The sequence below is a fragment of the Oppia nitens genome, unplaced genomic scaffold, assembly GCF_028296485.1.
Source record: "Oppia nitens isolate AA-2021 unplaced genomic scaffold, nextdenovo-longstitch-racon4-pilon3 scaffold5_pilon_pilon_pilon, whole genome shotgun sequence".
In the NCBI taxonomy this organism is placed as follows: domain Eukaryota; kingdom Metazoa; phylum Arthropoda; class Arachnida; order Sarcoptiformes; family Oppiidae; genus Oppia; species Oppia nitens.
The window spans coordinates 2,817,627-2,839,136 of NW_026533243.1; the positions used below are offsets into that span (position 1 = coordinate 2,817,627).

Sequence of the window (21,510 nt, forward strand, 5' to 3'; positions counted from 1 at the left end):
ACAATTAGCAAGTTCAAATCAATGATGACTTTTGTGGTATGGATGTTAATACACCATTGGGTGGATCAATGGCCATTGAGGCCGCACCAGTGCTTACCTACAATAATATACTGCTGACATCGGTGGCCGCCACTTCAACACATGATTACACAGTTGTATTTTTGGGGACCGAAAGTGGACATTTRAAAAAGGTTTGTAATAATTAAATGCCGTTATTTTACAATAATGTATAATATAAGTCATTGATAATATGGAAAARTAAGTTATGGTTTATTTGACTTACTATTAAAGTAAGCAATTAATTTGGGATTTRGTATTAGTAATACTATATTACTAATGATTARTCCAACCCTTTTTGCTGAATCCACTTTAAATCTCTTTTTTAATCTTTGTTAATACCGATAATATGTTTTGTATGATTGCTCACTCTCTTCAATGTCCGACCATTGAATTTGAGAGACAAACAGTACAATTGAATTATTTGATTCACCATTAATTCATCACTAAATGCACTTTCAAGTTGTGTGTTGTTTGGCAACAAAGTTAACGCCAAATAGTAATATAACTGAAGTAATGCTAAATTAGACTAACAAACCAAACGGTTCCCCTCAACATCCAGTGCTGTAAATTTAGACCATTGTATCATTAGTAGAGTGCATCTCAGCTGATATGATGTTAGCTCCAGATACCAAATGACTTAACAGTACAATTGGTGTTGTTGTCGGAGGAGCTCTCAATGTATGCACCAAATGGTTGTTATATTGCTTTAAATGTTGTTTTGCGTGCTTTCTATGCGTTCAATTCATTGGGGAATTTTATTATTAGACAATAAACTATATTTGAAATACTGTTTCACTGKCCTATCAAAAAAGTCGATTTAGCATTGAATACTTAAATCCCTGTGTTTTTTAGAGAGATATTATTTGGAGGTTCAAAATTGCTTATAAACTCATGTCATACCTCAGACAGTCGATGGCTATACATTAGCTGTCTTTTCATAGTATCTATAACTCTATGCTTACATCTACTCCCTAATGCCATAGTTAGCGATCGATGACATTTAGACCCTAACATTACTTTCCTCAACCCATCTCACATAATGCCGATAAAAAATACTTGAATTGCTTTTTCAGCAATCTTTATGTTTATAATTGATATTTGAGTGATATTTATTATAATTAATGTTTGATCAAAAATATCCAAAGCATTTATTAACTAATAAACGTTAAATTGTTACACTCCTTACAATTATTATATTGTGTTTAAGCAAAAAGTCTGTTTTGTTGTTTTTTGTGTGTATACGAGCACTGGTATTTCGTGATTRCTAATATTGCAAACCAGATTATCAATAGCGAGAAGTGTTACTAATGTTGGTCTTTGATAGCACCAGTRCTTTGATCCCCTTTTGTACCAAATAATACAACAATGCATAAGACTACTGCTCTCTCTCTCTCTTCTCTCACCAACTGGCCTACACTACTACCTCCTCTAAAATAAGAGATAACAATACATGAGCCACATATTGTTATTTGGCTATTAATAATATAGAGGTTTAGGTTTGCTATGCATTYAATTTGACTGACAATAATAAAAAAATTGAAGGATAAGCGAAAAAATGGGGTAAAGAGTACTTTGCCTCATAGACAAACACATATGTGAATGTGTYTMWTAATTAGGTCTTAATAAAACAGTTACTTTATTAAACTTCTTATTATGCGCTCATTTAAGCATTAATCTAATATATAATAAATTGCTTTTCAATTTAAACATAGATATTATACAATAATTGGTGCCTTTTTAATGACTATTATTGAGTCATTGATTGTTATCCGTATTCGCCATACATTCCGGTCTTTTTCCAACACAACAAATGATGTGCCCTTCAGTTGTGCTAAATGTRTATTTTAATTAACTACAACTTAACAAAATTTAATTGAATATACYGTATATTGTATGCATTTTTACGATCAAAACATTTGGGGCTAAAATAGTAAAATTTCATGTTTACTATTAATACTATRAATTGATTTAATAGTGAATCCAAAAGAATATATATTTTAGCTAAAACTCTATGATTTTGCTGTGGATGTCATTATCCGATATTATCATTGACTCTATTCTTAACTCACATGTCTTTTATCGTTCAATTGTTTAATGTATTGTAGAAAACGTCTCATTAGTCGTTATATTCATTAGACTTTATATTTGTCTATCTCTTTCTCTCCACTGAATTATACAATTTTATGTGGTCTATGATTTCATAGCAATGTGGCTATCATTTCATAATAACAATTTTAGATTCAAAATACATATATATGCTGTTGTTTTAGGGATTGATTTGTTATTTTAATTTTAATTACATTAATCTACATTAACATACTATCGCATATTTTAATGAATTTTTATGCTTAACACAACACAAAATGATTGTAATTATAGTTTCATAGCATAATTATTCTGTTAAAAAATTATGACAAAAATAATCTACTATTATATTTATGTTATTAAAGTTTATATTTTAGCAAAATTAATGGCTAATATCAMTTTAGCGATATAGCAAATAATTAAATTGTAAGACAAGTATGTAAGATATAACTTTTTACTTATTTGTATACATTCAGWCAACRTTGATGTCATCAAATTATTATTTAAAAATGAAATTTAATTAAACAGATGTTTAAATGAAAAATTGATAATTTCATCAAATTTAGGCGATTGTAAATATTTATTATAAATATTGATTGTTTTTTAAACATAAAAATTATCTTTTAGMTATGCATACATTTTGTTATTACATAGGATTATAAAATATCTTGAAAATGTTTTTATTTAATGCTATTTTAKGGCTTTATATATAGACTCATCATATATATTGTACTATAATTTGCAATTCATATTCAATTCGTCTGTTATTTTATATTTTAGTTTTGTCCTCATTTTACTCATAAATTATTTTTCATATTATTTGTCGAGCTTTCATATATTAGCGGTTATATTATTTTCTATATATATATATATATATATATATACAATATAATGATACATACATTATTATTATTATGCATTKAAATATAAATAATGAATTTTATTAATTATACACTATGTTAATAAACTCTATTAGTAATAGTAATAGATATTATTATATTGGGAATAAATATTGAATAAAATTGAAATGTTGTATAAAAATAATATGATTTAAAAAATAGATTATAATAACTTTTTAGTTATTTTTTACTATAAATAATATATTTTAATCAATTTGCTAATAGCTTTAATTAAGCAAATGATTATAATACTAATTGTATTAGTGATTGACAATTAACATAGTTTTATTTATAAAATATTTTACTTGCCWTGAGTTGAATGCATGCATTCAAAGATTTTTGTTGTTGTAAAATACAATGATTACTATTATATTGTTTAACATAAAATAATAGWAAATATAATATATATTTAGTRTGATCAGCAAAAAATGTTATTRTTTTTATTTATATGATAATACTTTAGTATTTTGCCAAAACAACACAATCGTTAYTTCATTTACTATCTATCAGTGATTGTTGTCTTTTTAATCATTTTTGTTAAAAGTCGTTAATCTATTTTCTAKTTTTTTTGAGTTCATTTTTAAAACTCAATAATAACAAAAATAAAAAATATTTATATGCATTAATATCATTTAAGTATAGCAACTAAATCTCTMTTTTCTCACTCACTCACATACATTGCTTTATAACATTTGATTGACTACACAGGTGTCACAAACAATATATTAATTTAAAAAGATGTCTATAATATGTTTCAAACGGTTAGCACATAATATAATCGGAAATTATATATAAGCGTCAGATATACAACTCATGTTTGACTAACTCTTGTGTCGTACAGTTGGCAACAAATTTGAGTTTACAATTATTATATAAATTTATATATACATAAATGTAATAATATATATATATATATATATATATATATATATATATATATATATATATATATATAGTTGGCATTCATACTTGGAAGTGACTGTTGTCAGTGAAACCTAATATCTAACCGTTCTCTCTAAAAGTGATGCTCTATCGGTGACATATCTAACCCTACAATCTTTAATACCCAAGTGTTGGTTACAGTGAACAACCTGTGTTACTCTTACTCACAATAGGGTTGAGCACCGGTTTAGCAAAACTGGAATAATTGATGACTGGATTTGATTGTATGCCTGATTTAATCAGATCTGGTGTCACATTTTCAATGGCATTGTTTAACCTACTCTTCAGGGGATTCGCTATCAGTTTTTTATAAGATTCACTCATCTGAGTCGTGTATATAATACCGTTAACTATAGAAAACATATTATATTACTTCTTCAGGTATACCAAACTGTATGACAATTGAATGCATAATATTTTTTGATGTCGTTTCTGATGTSTCACCGGATTTTAACTGTAATGARACAAACAATTTTAATCATAAAAATGATGACTAACATTATATTTATCAAATTGAGACAAATGCATTGGTTTTATTTATATAATTGTAATAATATTTGTATTGATTTTTTCATTGATAGTTATATACTCATGAATTACTATTATTTGAGCTAACATAGTGTTTACACGCGTCACTTGAAATGTATTTTTATATAAAGTTTGTTTTAGTTGAGTRTATTAATAATTGTATATATATATATATATATRTGTGTGTGTGTATTAAATAAAAATATAGATAATTCTTTACTTATAGTTTAACCAAAAAGCTAGCCAACAGTTATTCTTATTTATTTGATGCCATCTCTCCCTTACYCATACATACACACAATTTTCTCTGGATTTCTATATATTTTTTGAGTCGATTTATCTTTTAATTCAGTTATAAGAGTCTGTTATTTATTTGATCCTTTAGTAGTATTAGTCATACGGCGCTATTTGTGATGTTTTTCGACTCCCTTTTCATCTCAATATCTGTATCTCTCTTTTAGTATTTTCTGTATTATTGTTTTAATGGTCAGTCGTATCGTACTATCAGTACTACAATATATGGTAGTACTTGAAAGCATTGTCTGTTGTCATCATTAAACCCAAAGAAAAAGCAATAACTTTCTCATAATAACAGAATTAGTGGATTGAAATGTTTTCATTAGGAACTGAATCTCACTACTCATAATCACTGGAGTACTGTTACCAATGGGAGAGAAAAAGAGAGTGACTTTAGACTAGGTATCCCTAGGCATCCCATTTCATATGTTATTTGTTATTTGTGGTAATGGTGTTCACGGCTCAGGGCTATTCATTGAAATTTGTGTAACCAATACTTTACTAGATATGTTATATATGTTATACGACATTTCATATATTTATTGCTTGACTATATGTATGACAACTACAGTACTATTGAATGCTTCCTATTACTACATGTCATGGAAATTGAAGCAAAAAGTTTATATATATTTATACATTTAATATTATATGTATATTTTTGCAAATATATGTCTTGATATAACTTATTGTCATATTTTATATGATACATGTAAAGCAAAATACAAGAAATATGAGACAAATTTTATATTTTAGCAAATATTGATTATTTAGTGCGTTCTTTATAACTCATATGATATTTGCTATTTTAAATAAATAAATGTATTTATTATAAATAATGTTATTTATTTATATARTAGTAAATTTACATTCTGTTTACGAATTAAAATTAATTTTWRATCTAAATTTAGACTAAATTATGTTTAAATTAATTTTTGAGAAATAAWTTACTTTTATATATTTGATAATAAAKATTTGTAATTTTAAAATGAAATCTCTTTATTTAAAATCAAAATCTCTAATATAAAGTTATTGTATATAAATATTATTTTAAAAATTGATTAGTTAGTAATAAGCTATAAGAATATACAATGAAAGCTATATTGTATTTTTACTAACCTTTTATATACCATATACTGTAAAAACAATGAACAAAACATATCTCGTTTGTGTTAATATAGTGTGCATTGAGTTAAATGTCTAGAAATGAAATGCTGTCACAACTTAATTAAAATCGATTCGTTGTCTCACTCTTTACAATCCAACTCTAAAGTTAGTCTAACGTYAACTTTATTTGCACTAAAAAGTTAAACATTACTCTATTAGATATTGTATTATTGTTATTATTAGTTTAGATAAAAGAGTTGATAGACTTTTATAACTTTGCGCTTCCTTTTTGTCAAATAATAGATTGCTTCTCATATAATGTCTACCGTTTTTAATATGTTATGTATTTATATGTTTATTCATTTTTATGATACATAAAACATAAATGAAGACATTATATTCGCAAAACCATTTGTTGTGTGACTTTCATTCAATTTACTGCTAAAAGTCAATACGATTTATGAATTTCAATTTTCTAATGAGTATCWTATAAATGAAATAAATTATTATTTTTTAGAAATGACTTTTTCATCAAAAATATTTTAATAGTTTTTTGTTACATATTTTAATAACATTTTTTTCGACAAAAATTAATTATAATAAGTGCAGCAAAATATCTTAAAATAGTGCACACATTTATATAAATTTTTATTCAAAAATATCAATTTTCTTTATTTTTCCTTTTGGCACATAAACTACTAAACAACAAAACATTTATGTATTGTTAGATGTATTTCATATGTATGTATGCACTGTATATATCATGTATTGTAAGTAAGTTTTATGATAGATAACAACGTCCTGAAGAAAAGACATAATATTTTTCATCTAATATTTACTCTGAGTTTTTTGTCTACAAAAATTCAAAGCATGAGCTCATTATTCATGAGTTATATAAAACACACAAAAACGACACCAAAAAACATAGTGCTGTAAATGAGATACAAAAGTGAAGTGAAAATTATTATTTAGCACTACTATTGTAACATTTCATATATGATTAATGGCTATTACAGTACTCCCTTTTTTGAACAAATATACTGTTTTTTATATACAATTATTCAATGGTTTTGGCCACCATTTGCCACATGCCGTCACACATATTGAACAATACTGAGGACAACACCAGAACTGTCTTTTACAGAAAGGCTTTGAATGACATTTTCTCTTATTTTAGTGAAGAGTTGTTTGTCAGCTGAGAAATGGTTTGTCGTGTATTTGCAAACAAAACTTATGATAAGTTTTATGAAGCGATGCTTTTTAAGTGACAGTTTTGACGACACAATCGATAGCTAAAGAATATGGAAATATTGGCTGTTATTTAGTGAATGTCTTGAATATACCATTGGTTGGTCTCATTTTCTACAATTTTATTCACACATCTCATCTCTTATTCCGTTTTTTTCAATGGCTTAAACTCAAACAGTCGGTGAGTTTCGCACACGACATGTATGACTCAAATATGATGTTTTCCTCTGAGGACACAACTCTTGTTTGTAATACTTTATATATATATATATATATAYAGCACATGATAGTTAAAGATGGCATTACACTGTGATGATGGTAGTCATAGTATTTATTATTAAAGTATAGATTGTATAGTATATTAAACATTCCTTTTAGTATTTTATTGCTTAAAGAAAAATGAATGTAAAAATGTATTAATTTTTTGCTCAATTCTCTGCCCTCTCTTTGTTGTATTTCGGCGCCGACTTATTAGGTGTGCATTCATGTAATGCAAGTAATTCGAGAAAAATTTTTGTTTATAAACCTCTAGAAGTTATTTTATTAGACTTTATATTATATTTGTTGTTGTTTTTACTTTAATATTTAATGGTTAAATTTTTAAAAATTTATTAATATTTGTTGCTTTTCATYCATATATAAAATTATATTTATAATAAAGTGTCTCTATATTAGTGTCATGTCATATGGTTATTATTTTTTATAGATACTGTCATAATTGAAATTAGAAATTTTTTTCACAAATTAATTGAGAGAATAAATAGTACGATAAGTGATACCTAAAGATTAAGGTCCCAATCGATAACTTATCCCATACTTAATAAACCATTAGAAATGTTATATAAAAGAAATTCTTTGCACGAAATAATTTAATTACATATATTTGGTGAAAATATTTATACTATTTTTGTGATTATTTATTATATTTTTAGTATATAACGCATTATATATAAGTTAAAGAAAAAACTATCAAAATTATGAAATAATAGAAATGGAAAGATATTTTGTAAAGATATGATTGAAGCAAATAGTTATGTGTKATGTGTTATATTCACAACTATTATGAGCTCTACTAAACATGAAATGTGAAAATCCTTTTTTAATAAACTCAATACACAAGACTCTGGTCGTTGTCATTATTGTTACTTTTATTTAATATATGGTTTTATCATAACTTTGATAACATTACGTGATTTTCTTTTCTCTCCAACTCTTGCCGTGGCTTTTGACGACTTATTATTACATTTTTGGAGACCTGTTCTTCAGCATTAAGTTTATGTTTGAGAAAATGAAAAATATATTAATATAACATTTTATTATAATATAATAGTATATAGATTTATATGAGGGAGAAGTGAAGGATTGTCATTAAAAATAAATTTTTAAATTAAAAATTGAAGTTTCCTTAGAAAAAACTGATATAATGATATCATAGTTGTTAAAGTCATTATTTTTAACATAACATTTGATGTTTATATGAATACAGTGTCGGTCTGTATCATACGGTCCACATTTGCTACTCTGACCAACAAAATTATTTAGAGCACAATCTCATACTATGGTCATAATGAGCTATACTAAGCTATATACTGGTAAACCCTGTACCGCATGACCGGTCATGTGTTGAAAAATTTTGAATACCTTTTTCTGGTCTTATAATATCTGAGATGAGAGTAAGAGAGAGAGAGAGAGAGAGAATTATTGTGTATTATGTTGAATGAACGCTACACTTGTCTACACAATATATTAATATATAGTATTATTGAGTGTTACTGTACTCACAGTGTATAACTCCTTTCAAATATTACATAATACTTATTTTAATACATAGCTATCTCATACTAAATTCATCTTATTTTTACGACTAATAATATTATAAAAATAGTTTTTTAATAATTTCATTTATCTATTTTATTGGAATTTTTTTATAAAATATATAATAAGTTATTATTTTACTTTTTTGGTATTTTTGCCATAAATATCAAGAATTCAAATACAAAATATTTAAATAAAAACATGATTTATATGTTGTGGGAAATGATTTGAATTTGTCTTTTATTGAAATGTATTTCTTAAGCATTTATTTGCACTTTGCTTTCATATTCAATACAAACTTATTTGTTGGCCAATATTTCACACATTGGTTGTTAAAACTTGGGTTTTAAGCTGTAATCCACATAAACGATGATATTTGATATGACTCTTTCACATAACTCCTGTATGTGACTGATATAATGGGTTTACCAAAAAAAAAAACCAAAAAGCTAAATAATGTGTTGTATATTTTAGCTAAATGTTGAATTTGTTTGGCATATTTCAAATGCATGACTCCATGTGTGTATCTGTATTTGTTGTGGTGTGTGTTCCTCCCGGTGCTGATGATGTCCACCACTGGTGTCCTTATGTGTTGTCTCTAAGCATGTTTGTATATATATATTTCATGCAAAGATGCGCTTCAAAAAAAACGACTTCTCATTTCACTTGTATGCCAACCAAATGGAGGGATTGTGTTGAACAACAAATATATTTTTGTGCAAAAAATGTAAAAATATTTGACTCGACATCTTCTAGTGTTATGGTATTGTATATGTATTCAGTGGAGCGAAAACTTTTAGGCCTAATATTTAATATCCACACCGACTCTGGTATAAGTTTATTATAACTTCTAAGAGTTGGATATTTAGATATTTGAGTGCAATCTATGAATACTAAGCTTGGGTGCGACCATTCTGGCGATGCCCTCACTCTCAATGGTGTTGTATATATTAGTAAAACAACATCTCTTAAAACTGGTGTTTCAGGGCATTCCTTCCTTTGGTTTTGAAGGTCGTGGGAACTAATGTGTGCGCAATACAGCCCTTCTCTGGTCAGACACCACCACCACATTCCTCCACTTGACTCCTCTTTTTTTAAAGCCCTTTACCAATAGCACAGACTATACTCTAACATGACTACTAAAAATCATTGCTAAATAGCACTATTCGTTGATTATTATTACAAATAACTGTCAAAACACTGTCTGATTACTAAATAAACTTAAATTTCTGTTTTACTTATCTATTGGTTTATTATTTTTAATAAGACGTTAAAAAATACATTTGAATAAACGATTAACTGAATAAATAGTGAAAACTTATGTTTATTAAAATTATTATTTGCGATGCAATGCGATGGACTGTAATTTGAAGTAATTTATAAAAYTCTGTTTTTATTATATTATATTAATTATTATTAATAGTTAGTATAATWACTTTATAAATATATAAAACTTTATTAAAGTTCTATATATATTAARATTTTTTATAATACATCTTTTTAGTTATTTTTATTCWCAATCTATTTCTAGCTTTGGTCAATAGCGTGACATTAAGCAATAAATTGTGTATTTAATAGCTTTTAATATTAGTTTATTATTTTACATTATTGGCGTTATATTTTAGAATATTATACCAATTCAATATACTATTTTATATATTTATTATATATACATTATATTAGGATTGAATACCCAAAATTTTTACATTTAATGGCACTTTATTTGAATTTTATTCAAGAAAACCAATTCTAAAGCTTATTATTTATTATAAAATCTTATTTATATTTAACATTAAATTCTGAGCCATTGCTGTTCAGTGTTATACTATTTTTCTATGTAATAGAATTCACTGATTTTAATATTTTATATATTTATAGAATGACAATAAAGCAAATGTAAAGCATATAAAAGTTAGTAAAATGGCATCCAATTTGATGCCTACTCTGTAAAACTATCAAAGGTTTATAATATATTAACAAAAATATATTTATTATTAGTGCATAATTTCTTTTAACAACAAATTTATTGCTTTCAATCGTCTAAATGTATGTCAATTTCTAAAATCAAGACTTGAATGCACATAAAAAAGATTGAAAAGCAGAACTTGAGGTATATGTATGTAATCTAATTGCAATTTGCATTTATAGCACAGATTGATACAAACTAACCGTCCATTGATGTMCAATAGTGGCCACTAAATGATGACTACCGGCCTTTATTCATTGATGCATTTACTAACCACTGACTTACTGTGTTTGCAGTCGATCTCAATTTGTTTTAATGCCTACAACTTGTCTTTTGGCAAATAATTAAGTTAAGACCTGAGATATTTGGCATTTCGTGATGTTATGTCTATCAGACTATACCTATGAAATTAGTTGGTTTGTGCCAACAATTGTCTCCTTTTATTAAATTCTCTTTATATTATTATTTTGTCTTTTATATCAATAAAACAAAGAAATGATATCAACAATGAAAATAATCATTTGATTAAATAACTAAAAATTTACTGACAATCCAAACATTTATTGTCTGACCATTTTTGGCCTTTCATTCACTCTTTAATATCGATTGAAATTATAATTCATTTAATTGTTTTCTTCAAAAGAATGTTTATATTGTATACCTTATATAATATCGACCGGTAGTTAAATATCATCAATAAAACACATTTTAAATGTGACAACAATTCTTATAATAACAAAAACCTAGTCTAAACTCATTGATATTATTGACGACCTAATGCTGTATTGTTTATATCATTTATACCAATTGTTTTATATTTACCAATAATATTATTAATGATTAAGTTTATATTGGGTTAATTTAGAAACGATTATTATATTTTGTTTATAACATTTTGATGTTCAGATCATACATACATTAAATCTAAGAAACCCTTTTTATAGACATTTTTGTGGCCAATATAAAAGTCAAAGACTGTGTTGTCAACCGATGCGTTAGGTTTTATGTGTGTCTCCTATTTTTCTGACCATTACTTTTTCATTGAATTTTTGTTGTGACGACAAGTGAATTATTTTATTGACCATTTTGTGKGTAAAAACCGATGCAAACGATGCCTATTATATTRTAGTTGTATTGCCCAAAGAAAAATGTGTCGACAAGTTTACCAAATGATATATCATTTCAATCATAYCAATCCCAGAGCTCTTTTTATTTGTCACTGATTTTTTTMACTACATTTTTCAGCGACTTATTTATGTTATTGTTTGCCATATTTTATATTCATTTTTTGCATTATATAACTTGGGAACCGTTAACTGTACTATAAATAAGAAAATATGTAAATTATGTGATTAAWGATGAGATCATTAAATATAGTGATTATTATAGGCTATAATAATATGAAGAGAAAAATAATTTGGAATTTATTATATATTTTATGTTGACTTTCAGTGCATTAGATGTTCAATACTTCTATCCRAAAGAGTCTCTTCAAAGATATGATAGTCATTTGTGAATCAATAAATTGATTTTCATCCATAACTTCCATGACTTTAAGATAAAGATTATTTTTATCGATTCTAATGCTCTAACTTCTCATATATATATATATATATTATTTTATTTGAAATTATATTTTTCTTCACAAAATTACTTCATATGGACTTTTATTTATTAAAATACCTTATATTGATATTTAGTATATATTTTATATTAGATTTTATTACATTCAATTTTCTAAGATATATATATAATGTCGAAATTAATTTTAATTTTAGTTTTTAATATACGGTTATTGCTGAAGAAATAGATATTTCTTATTTGACTTAACAGTCGACTGAATAATAAAATGCWATCAATTATTGACTGTAAATATCAGTATAATAACAACATATATTTCGTACAATCATATATTGAATATCTATATATAAACAATTTTTTATACAAAAATATTATAAATCATTTTTATTTCACGTAAAAATTAAATATATATTATATTAATATATTAAGATTAACATTRTATAAGATTGAAAATAAAAWTATTTGACTAAAAATATACATTAAGAAATATTCTATCATTTATTTATGAAAATCTCATTTGTTGTTTGTTATTCAATAWTGAGTTTTTTWATTTATGTATCAAAAATACTATTTTAGTAAATAATTGTTTTTTATTAAGAATTTTATTGATTAAMAAAAACATTTGTTTATTTTAGTTTAATTATTTATATATAAATTTATTATWATAATATTTAATAGAAATATTGAAAACTTATTTTAATTTATTTAATATATGAAGATTTTTTATTCATATTTAACATTTAYAATACATACTATAGAATTGAATTGTTATAAGAAAAATGTATTTATATYATTAATTACTGTATAATATATTGTATAGTAGTGTTTATTAWATAAATTTAWAATATTATTATTTGTTTTAGTKATTCTATATTTAATTTTCTATTGCAATATCTTAATAWCAGACCCGCATCAGACTCCCGACTCATGATTTATTTTGAATATCTAGTAAACCATATTTTATATATTAAAATGACMAATAATGGCAAAGTTATAAACAATTTTATACTGAWCATATTTTAAATTAATCAATTTTTATTTACTTGTATGATTGACCAGATAATTGCAATTATTTATATATATATATATTATWTAAAATTGTTTAWAACATTGCCATTATTGGTCAGTTTCATATGTAAAATATGGTTTAATGGTCTAATTAGTCTAATGCGGGTYTGATATTAAKATAAAATCATTTTCTATTGCCTTATATTATAATATGCATTCATTAGTCATTTATTTTATTATAATTTTTCTAATATAAACTTTAAACAATTTGATTCATAAAAATCTTTTAAATAAGATTTTAAAAATAAATGTTTTGATTCAAAAATATTCAAATCATTGGACTGATTGTGTAATCTATTTTTCACTAATTCAAAGTAATTTAAATTTATTATTATCTTTTAATATTAAGTATTAGTTAAATTTTGTGTTGAAAATTGACAAATATAWGTATCGTGTTTTATTAAAATACCAATTTTATTGCTGACACAATTTAAATTTAATTATATATTTTATTTATGTAAATTATYGTAATTTACAATAAGTTATAACAAAATAGATATGAAATTTAATATTTTATTTGATAATTATTTTTTATCTTATTCTTCGAATTCAATTAGAGCTAATATTTTTAGTGTATTATATTTAATAAATTTTAGGTTTAATATCATATTTCTAGACAATTTTGTGATAGACTTATGTTTTATTTTGCAACAAATTAAATGTATTAATATTTGATGGAATATAATATAATACTGTTTTTATYGGCGTTGAGAACATGTTTAGCATTTGAATTATGGCTATCAAATGCATTCAAAYCTCTTAGTCTATGTCTATATGCAGTATATATATTAAAAGTTTTAATACAAAATGTATTAAACAAATTAATTTAATCATTTCTTTTAAATACATTAGATTTATATATACTAGTATTATTGAAATTTATATKGACTTGTACTGTACAAGTTGTACAGTATTTGAATTATACAATATATTCGCATAAAATACATTTGTATAAACACATTGTACAATACTAWACAGTATATAATATATATATCTATTAATATCCTTAAAGCTATCCTTTACTAAACAGTAAGATTACATTGAAATTTTTCATATCCTTTARTAGCATTACTATAATATTTTCAAAATAGATTGCATATAGTGGCCACTTGTCATCAAATTTAATGCCCCATATTTGTCATATTTACCAACCATTTMATTTCWTTTTTGGCGTTTCAGCGAAAAATTTCAATATATTTTATTTTATTTATCAATATTAYTCTCATGTTATATAACAGTGCATATGTAATATATTTTATATATTTAGGGAAAGACGAGTCAAAGAAATGATATTTGCATTCAAATTGAATTGAATTTTCTTCATTCATATATGTATTTTGACCTTCATTTGWCTATAACTAATATATTGAAATAATGAAAAAGATTTGCAATTTTAATATCAATAATATTATACAATATTTATTAAATAATTGATGTATTTTGCAACTGTTCTCAATATAACCTTAACCTATAATTTTATTCRCTTTTTGTTGTTGTTTTGTCAATGTTATCAATTGTTGATATTTGTATTGAATTGAATTGAATAGTTTAAATTAGAGACGATTGATTTYACCGACAGGTGATGTGTTTATCAAATTTATTTACAAATGTTTTATTACGTAATGACGAGTTTATATATAATATAATGATAATAAAGATAAAGAAAGAATTAATGTTTGTATATAWCATTTGTTYACWTATATTATRTACAATATGACCGATAGAGCTCAGGTGTATATTTGGTTTATTAAGTCTCGATATAGCTGTATGTACTGATGAATATAGCACTGAATGCACAGTTGTTTAAATTGATAACATTATTGTTTATCATTAATCTTATTTTGATGTCAATTSTTTATATTTTGGCAATATTTTATTGTCTATCYATAGAATATCCAAACAAATAAATCACTATATTTATGATGAGAATTGCAAATGAAGTATTTATATGCGATATTTGACTTATCAATAATGACATCCCTTCCTTCTCAATCCATATAAAGCCTTACCGGTAATACATATAATTTAAAACWTGTATGAAGTGTCAACTACTGTATTGTTTGGTGCCTCTGTCCACACCATTGAATATCATTGAAGTGTTGATATTTATATGTTTTAGAGGTYGCAATCAAARCATTTTTTCAGTAACCAAACCATAAGCAAACAAAGCCGTAAATTTGACTTTAGTTGATAATAATTTTAGAAACTGAACCGAAACCKAACCGTATAAACAATTTTGTACTCTACTATGTTTCCCGGCGGCACAGTATGACTCCTGCTTTGATTAGWGCTGTCAGTCCGTCCCCTAACACAGTTCCTCACAGTTCCAAGAAATGGATGTTTTACAAGAATTTGCACTTTAATGTTATATTTGTGTTTATTTTTCTTATGTTGTCTTCAATAGCAATCATCCCCACTATTTCACTATTTATAGTATTATTTAAACTCCATTTTTGTCATCAGTTTCCATAATAACCTACTATTCCTTTATGAATATATAAAATAAGTGAATAGTTTAGCGTCCAATACATAAATATTTAAAATATTTTGTTTTATATAACACTGTATTTTTCTATGGAATGAATAATTGTATCGACGGATAAGTCATTGGTTTGTAAATATATGCAAAATGCAAGCGTTAAACAAATTGATTGTGTGGTGCCGTATGACTGGCCTATTAACTAATCCGTTATTTTGTTTTGCTTTCACTTYTCACAAGAGAGTAATCCATTTGGTGATCAGTTTTAATGGTTTGAATACAATAAAAACCAAAATGCATTTTCATTTACATTTCTTTTTTTGTATAAATCTCTGTTATTATAGATATGTTTATCAAATATATTACTAAATTTATTAATCTATTTTTGTTTATAAGCATTAAATGTGAAATATTGGTGACATTTATTATTAACACTCAAAACACTCAATCTATGAATAATTCAAGCATTTAGTAGTATTTCTAGTTTTTCTACTTATAGTCTATTGTTTTGTTTTGTTTGCCTTTATAACGAATGGTAGGCATAAARTTGTATATAATTTAATGTAATTTAATATTTAATAAGAATCTTATGCTAGAAATTGATTTCATTGTATTTTTACTCAAATATAGCATTTATTTGTGCTGTTAGTCTGTCTCGTGAGACAAACACATGTATTGATAGATGTGTAMTATTGTGTATAACTGTAATCTTTAGTGTGTGTGTAAGCTGTCGTTCAAATTGCAAATGTTTGACTAAAATGTATGTATACTTTAATTTTAACTTTCAATGTGATATAATGGARGAGATGTCTGTCTGAATGAACAGTATGTTAGCCATTGAACAATGGCTTCTTTTACCGACAAATCTCTCATTTTTCTCAATTCTCTGGGCTCTCTSTAGTCTTTTCCCATTGGGTTTTGTTATGCTATTTATTAATCTCAACGTTAAGTTACATAATCTGAAATGTGTTATATATAGCTATATAAGTATAGCACGTGTTAGTACTGTATATACTCTCTTTTTATATGTCACTGCTTTCTATCTATAAGCTATCAGTGCTTGGGATGGTTGTGTTCAGTGTTGTGTTAATATTAAATTTGCATTTTTGTTTAAAATAAATGCAATCATTTATTTTGGGTACTTTTATTGAACTACTATATACTGTCAATATATGTGCGATATTGTTATGTGAACTGAAAAGTACTTTCTATTAATGTAATCTCATTTTTAGTGGAGTGTCTGCACTCATAATATGCCGCTTCTATTGACCGAAACTTTTTAAGGGTCGCAAAGCCGAAAGGGAAAGGGATCTCAATTGATTGGCTATACAGCTWATACAACAGTTAAAAATCTAATGACTGATTCACATAAAGCATATACAGTATAGCTGTTTACAATTTAGTTGATATCTAACTAACAACGCAAACTGTATCTCAATTTTGACTAATAATAATGCAGACACTCATGTTATTATYAGTACTTGTTTTCAAATTACTTGAATACCAAATAGTTGTGAAACTAAACTATCWGTGCTTTACTACCAAACAATTGTAGAGTTGTTTAGTGTGTTCTTATGTTTTGCACTTTTATGTCTCTTATTATATGTCTGTATCACTCATTCACCGCTCAATGCCTTCAAACACTATTTTCCAATCAATCTTAACCATAGCTTTCAATGTCTTGTAGTGCAAACATATACCGCCTAAGATGTTGTCTTGTCTTTTGCTATTTTATTATTCACTTATCTTTCAGTTCTCCTCCTTTTTAGCCAATTTATACATAGAGTCAGACCTACAGGTTTGATAATATTTGATATATTCAAGCATTGATTCTTCAAATGATTCACAATTTAATGATTGTAACTAATTATCCATTGCTTATATAACTGAATATTATTTTTAAAAATAGTATAAATATATTAACACAAATATTTTCTAAGAATGTAATGTAATTCACAAAAATTATTACTTAACTTTCCTTTTAATACTCTCCACTCTCACTGTCTGTAAAGCTCGGGGCTGTGGCCGAGTAAGCACTTGTAGCACTAGTACGGGGGCGCCTATTAGTAGATAATCTACTTGTGAGGTATAAACGTGAGAAATGCAATACTTTGCAACACAGTATACAACATATCAACAAAAATATTACAGTATTGTTGTATTTGATGCACGAATATGTTATTTAACCGCTAAAATTTCAGTTTTMTTATTACTATAGACATACATGTATTAATGCATTTTTATTATAAAATCTTAAATAACATTACTAGTGAAGAGAAAATGTTTTTAAAAAGCTTTACAAAATGCTATGATCTCTACAAAYATTTATACTTTGATTGACTCATCCCTCTCTCACTTAATCTACTGATTCACTGCACCTACCAATTGATGGGACTGTGACGGTCTCGAGAGAAATGATAGTGACTGTCAGTGATTCACAAAACATRGCAATTGCCGGATATGTATGTGTTTGGTATGTATTGAAAAGCTTATATACCAACCAACTCRTCAACTGATGCTTCTTCACATCTTATGACTGACTGACTGAATGATGAATTTTTCTATTTATTCAAACCATACATTCATTGCTTTTGACAAAAATTAGTTTCCATTGCTTTCTCACTGTTTTCTAGTAATGTAAAGGCATTTATAAAGAGTGAAAGATTTTCTGATAACAAATGTATTGAATGCACACTAAGCCATAAAATGACTCTTAAAGATGAACACAAAGAACCATCACTTACTAAAGGGATGTGTTGTCCAACTCTCATACCAATGCTTTCTCTCAGTCACTCAATAAAGACAATGGTTTTCTTAGATTTTCTAAATATAAGCCTTGAGTTTAATGTTGTTTTGCTTTTAGAGTAAATACTTTTTGTTGGTATTTAAGACTATCGATCAAAAAAATASCAAAAGATTATTAGTGAGAAGGAAATACACGAAAACAACAAAAATAAARTGAATTATTTTGGTTTTGACTRATATTATATTTGATATACATTTTGGTACCTATTTTGTGATCAAAAACTAAAGCCATTTTAATGGTAAAAATATTAATGGCTTTTTATAACTCCCAGTGCTCTCTCCCTTGGTCTTCTCTATTACATAAGCTTTACATAAGGTATTTGTCGGTAAAATATTTACTTATTTGTCTGTATCACTATATTTACTATGTATTTTATTATACACTTATAGTCAAAGTTGGCAAAACATAGCATAACATTACATAACTTTGTATATAATTCTGCACACTATTAATACACTCGTAACACAAATGTACTTTTATTTAATTTTTTACATWACAATTATTAACGATATGTTATATACATTTGACTTGACTAACAAAATAGTAATAATATTTTTACAGAAAACGATTCAAATRTAYAGAAATCATATCTTTCTGACTCTTTTCTTGWATAAACACAACATTAGGGGAGCAATGATTCATAAATTAGTTATGYTATTCATTCACATTTGCAAACAAGTGTTAAATGTTTTACTTTTTATGATTTCAAAATATTTGCCAATTTATTGTTTTAATAACATATTTTATAAACTAAGTGAAGTTATGTTTGTTTTCAGGCAAAACCAATTAATATAAACTGTATATTAAATTTAATTTTTAAATATATTGAATAATGTCATAATTTTTGTCATGACATTGGTTTTTGGTTTATAATTCAGCTCATCATAGCTTTTTCATCGCAATTGTTATCCAATTAGTTTTATTTATTTTTTTWTATATATATATTTATATAACATCATATACTGTATGATTTATACATATAAAACATTGAGTAATTACARTACTTTTATGAGATTATGTAGAATTTTAACATAAATATAATAAAAWWTTTTAATATATATATATATATATATTATTAATATTTTGGTCATTGGTTTTCATATTATCAAAAGATTAATTATTGTATACTTTATTTATTATATTTGTACTGTTTATATCATTGTTAATAAAATTGCTTTATATATATAATAGATTTTATTTTTTTGATATATTAATATTTTATATATTATAGGGAATAGAAATCGTGAAACTTTTATATAATATAGTCATTTAATATTATAAATATATTATAATATTATTTAAGCAATTATACTATTATATTATATAGCAAAATAATAATAATTATTACATTACGTTTATTATATTTAATATCATATAAAATGTTTTAAAAAGTTTGGTTTAATATAAAGTTAATTTCAAGTGTAATTCATATGACATTTTGTTATTAATAAATATGATATATGTTTATGAAATAATAATTTCTATCTCATATATGCAAAACCATTTGTTTGGGTTTCAATTTGCAAATAAAGTGTATTATTAAGTTTGATAATACAATAGACTATATTTGTTGAAAGACATACTGAATATAAAATTGAATTTACTGGCAAACCATTGATAAGAGTATTTTCTCATGAATTTCTTTTATAAAATACMGTTTTCATTATCACTACAATTGGATAATAATTTTATATTTGTTGAGATAATTTATGACAATTATGTTACTATAATAATATTGTTGTGTAGTTATTAATTTTTTGAAAGCATCAACAGAAACTATATTCATTTTATTCATTAAATGGAAATAGCATTGAATTATACTATTTTTTATATATTATATACAGTAGTTTCATGTTGTGATTAAATTGACTGCAATTAATTGTATTTATTGTTGTCCACAACGACCATCCAGTGTCTTAAACAACATTTTTGTCATAAATTAAGTGTTGTGTGTCATCACTAATGTTATCAGCGATTTAAGTGTTTGTAAGGCGAATGGGTTTGAATGTCATTAGCTGGTAGTGCACTGACTGACAAATGATGAAATGTGACACTTCTGGGATTGTCGTCACCATTGAGGTTGTCTTTGTCGCTGCAGATGTACTCTAAATCTTGAATATATAAAGTCTATATTATTTGTTTAATTTTTATTATTTTAAGTCTAAAATCAAATATCCGTCTTATCTACCAATACATGAGATAATAGTCTAAAGATTAACAAACTGTTATTCCGGTTGTAAGAGTTGTTTTATACCACAAAGACACCAACATTTGGATATTCACTATATTTATAATATCAACACTAATGCAACAGTTCTGATGTTTATATTTATTGTCCAAAATATACAATATATTTATTGACTTATATTAGTTTTTCGTTTAATCATTGAATCCATAGCTAAGATTGTATGAGATAAGAGATGAATCTCTCGTTTTGACACTTTCTCTATATCTCTAGTGTTGTTGACTCTGAAAAGCATCTAAAATATTAGAGACAAAAAATCACTAAATGGATATCGAGGGAGAGGGAGATGACGGGCTCATTGTGTTGGTGTAAATCACTGGCAAAACAGTAGAAATGGTAAATCAATAAATTGTTTATTGGATTTGGTGTTCATCTGAATGAAAT

General features: G+C 25.3%; 1 protein-coding gene across 1 annotated transcript in view; it reads left to right on the forward strand.

Annotated features, from left to right (window-relative positions):
* Positions 1–21,510, forward strand: part of LOC128961752 (plexin-A2-like) — a 36,077-nt gene that overhangs the window by 3,877 nt on the left and 10,690 nt on the right. The window contains exon 3 of the mRNA XM_054308014.1: positions 9–191. Coding sequence (XP_054163989.1) covers positions 9–191 — 183 coding nt within the window. The remainder of the gene's footprint in view (positions 1–8; positions 192–21,510) is intronic.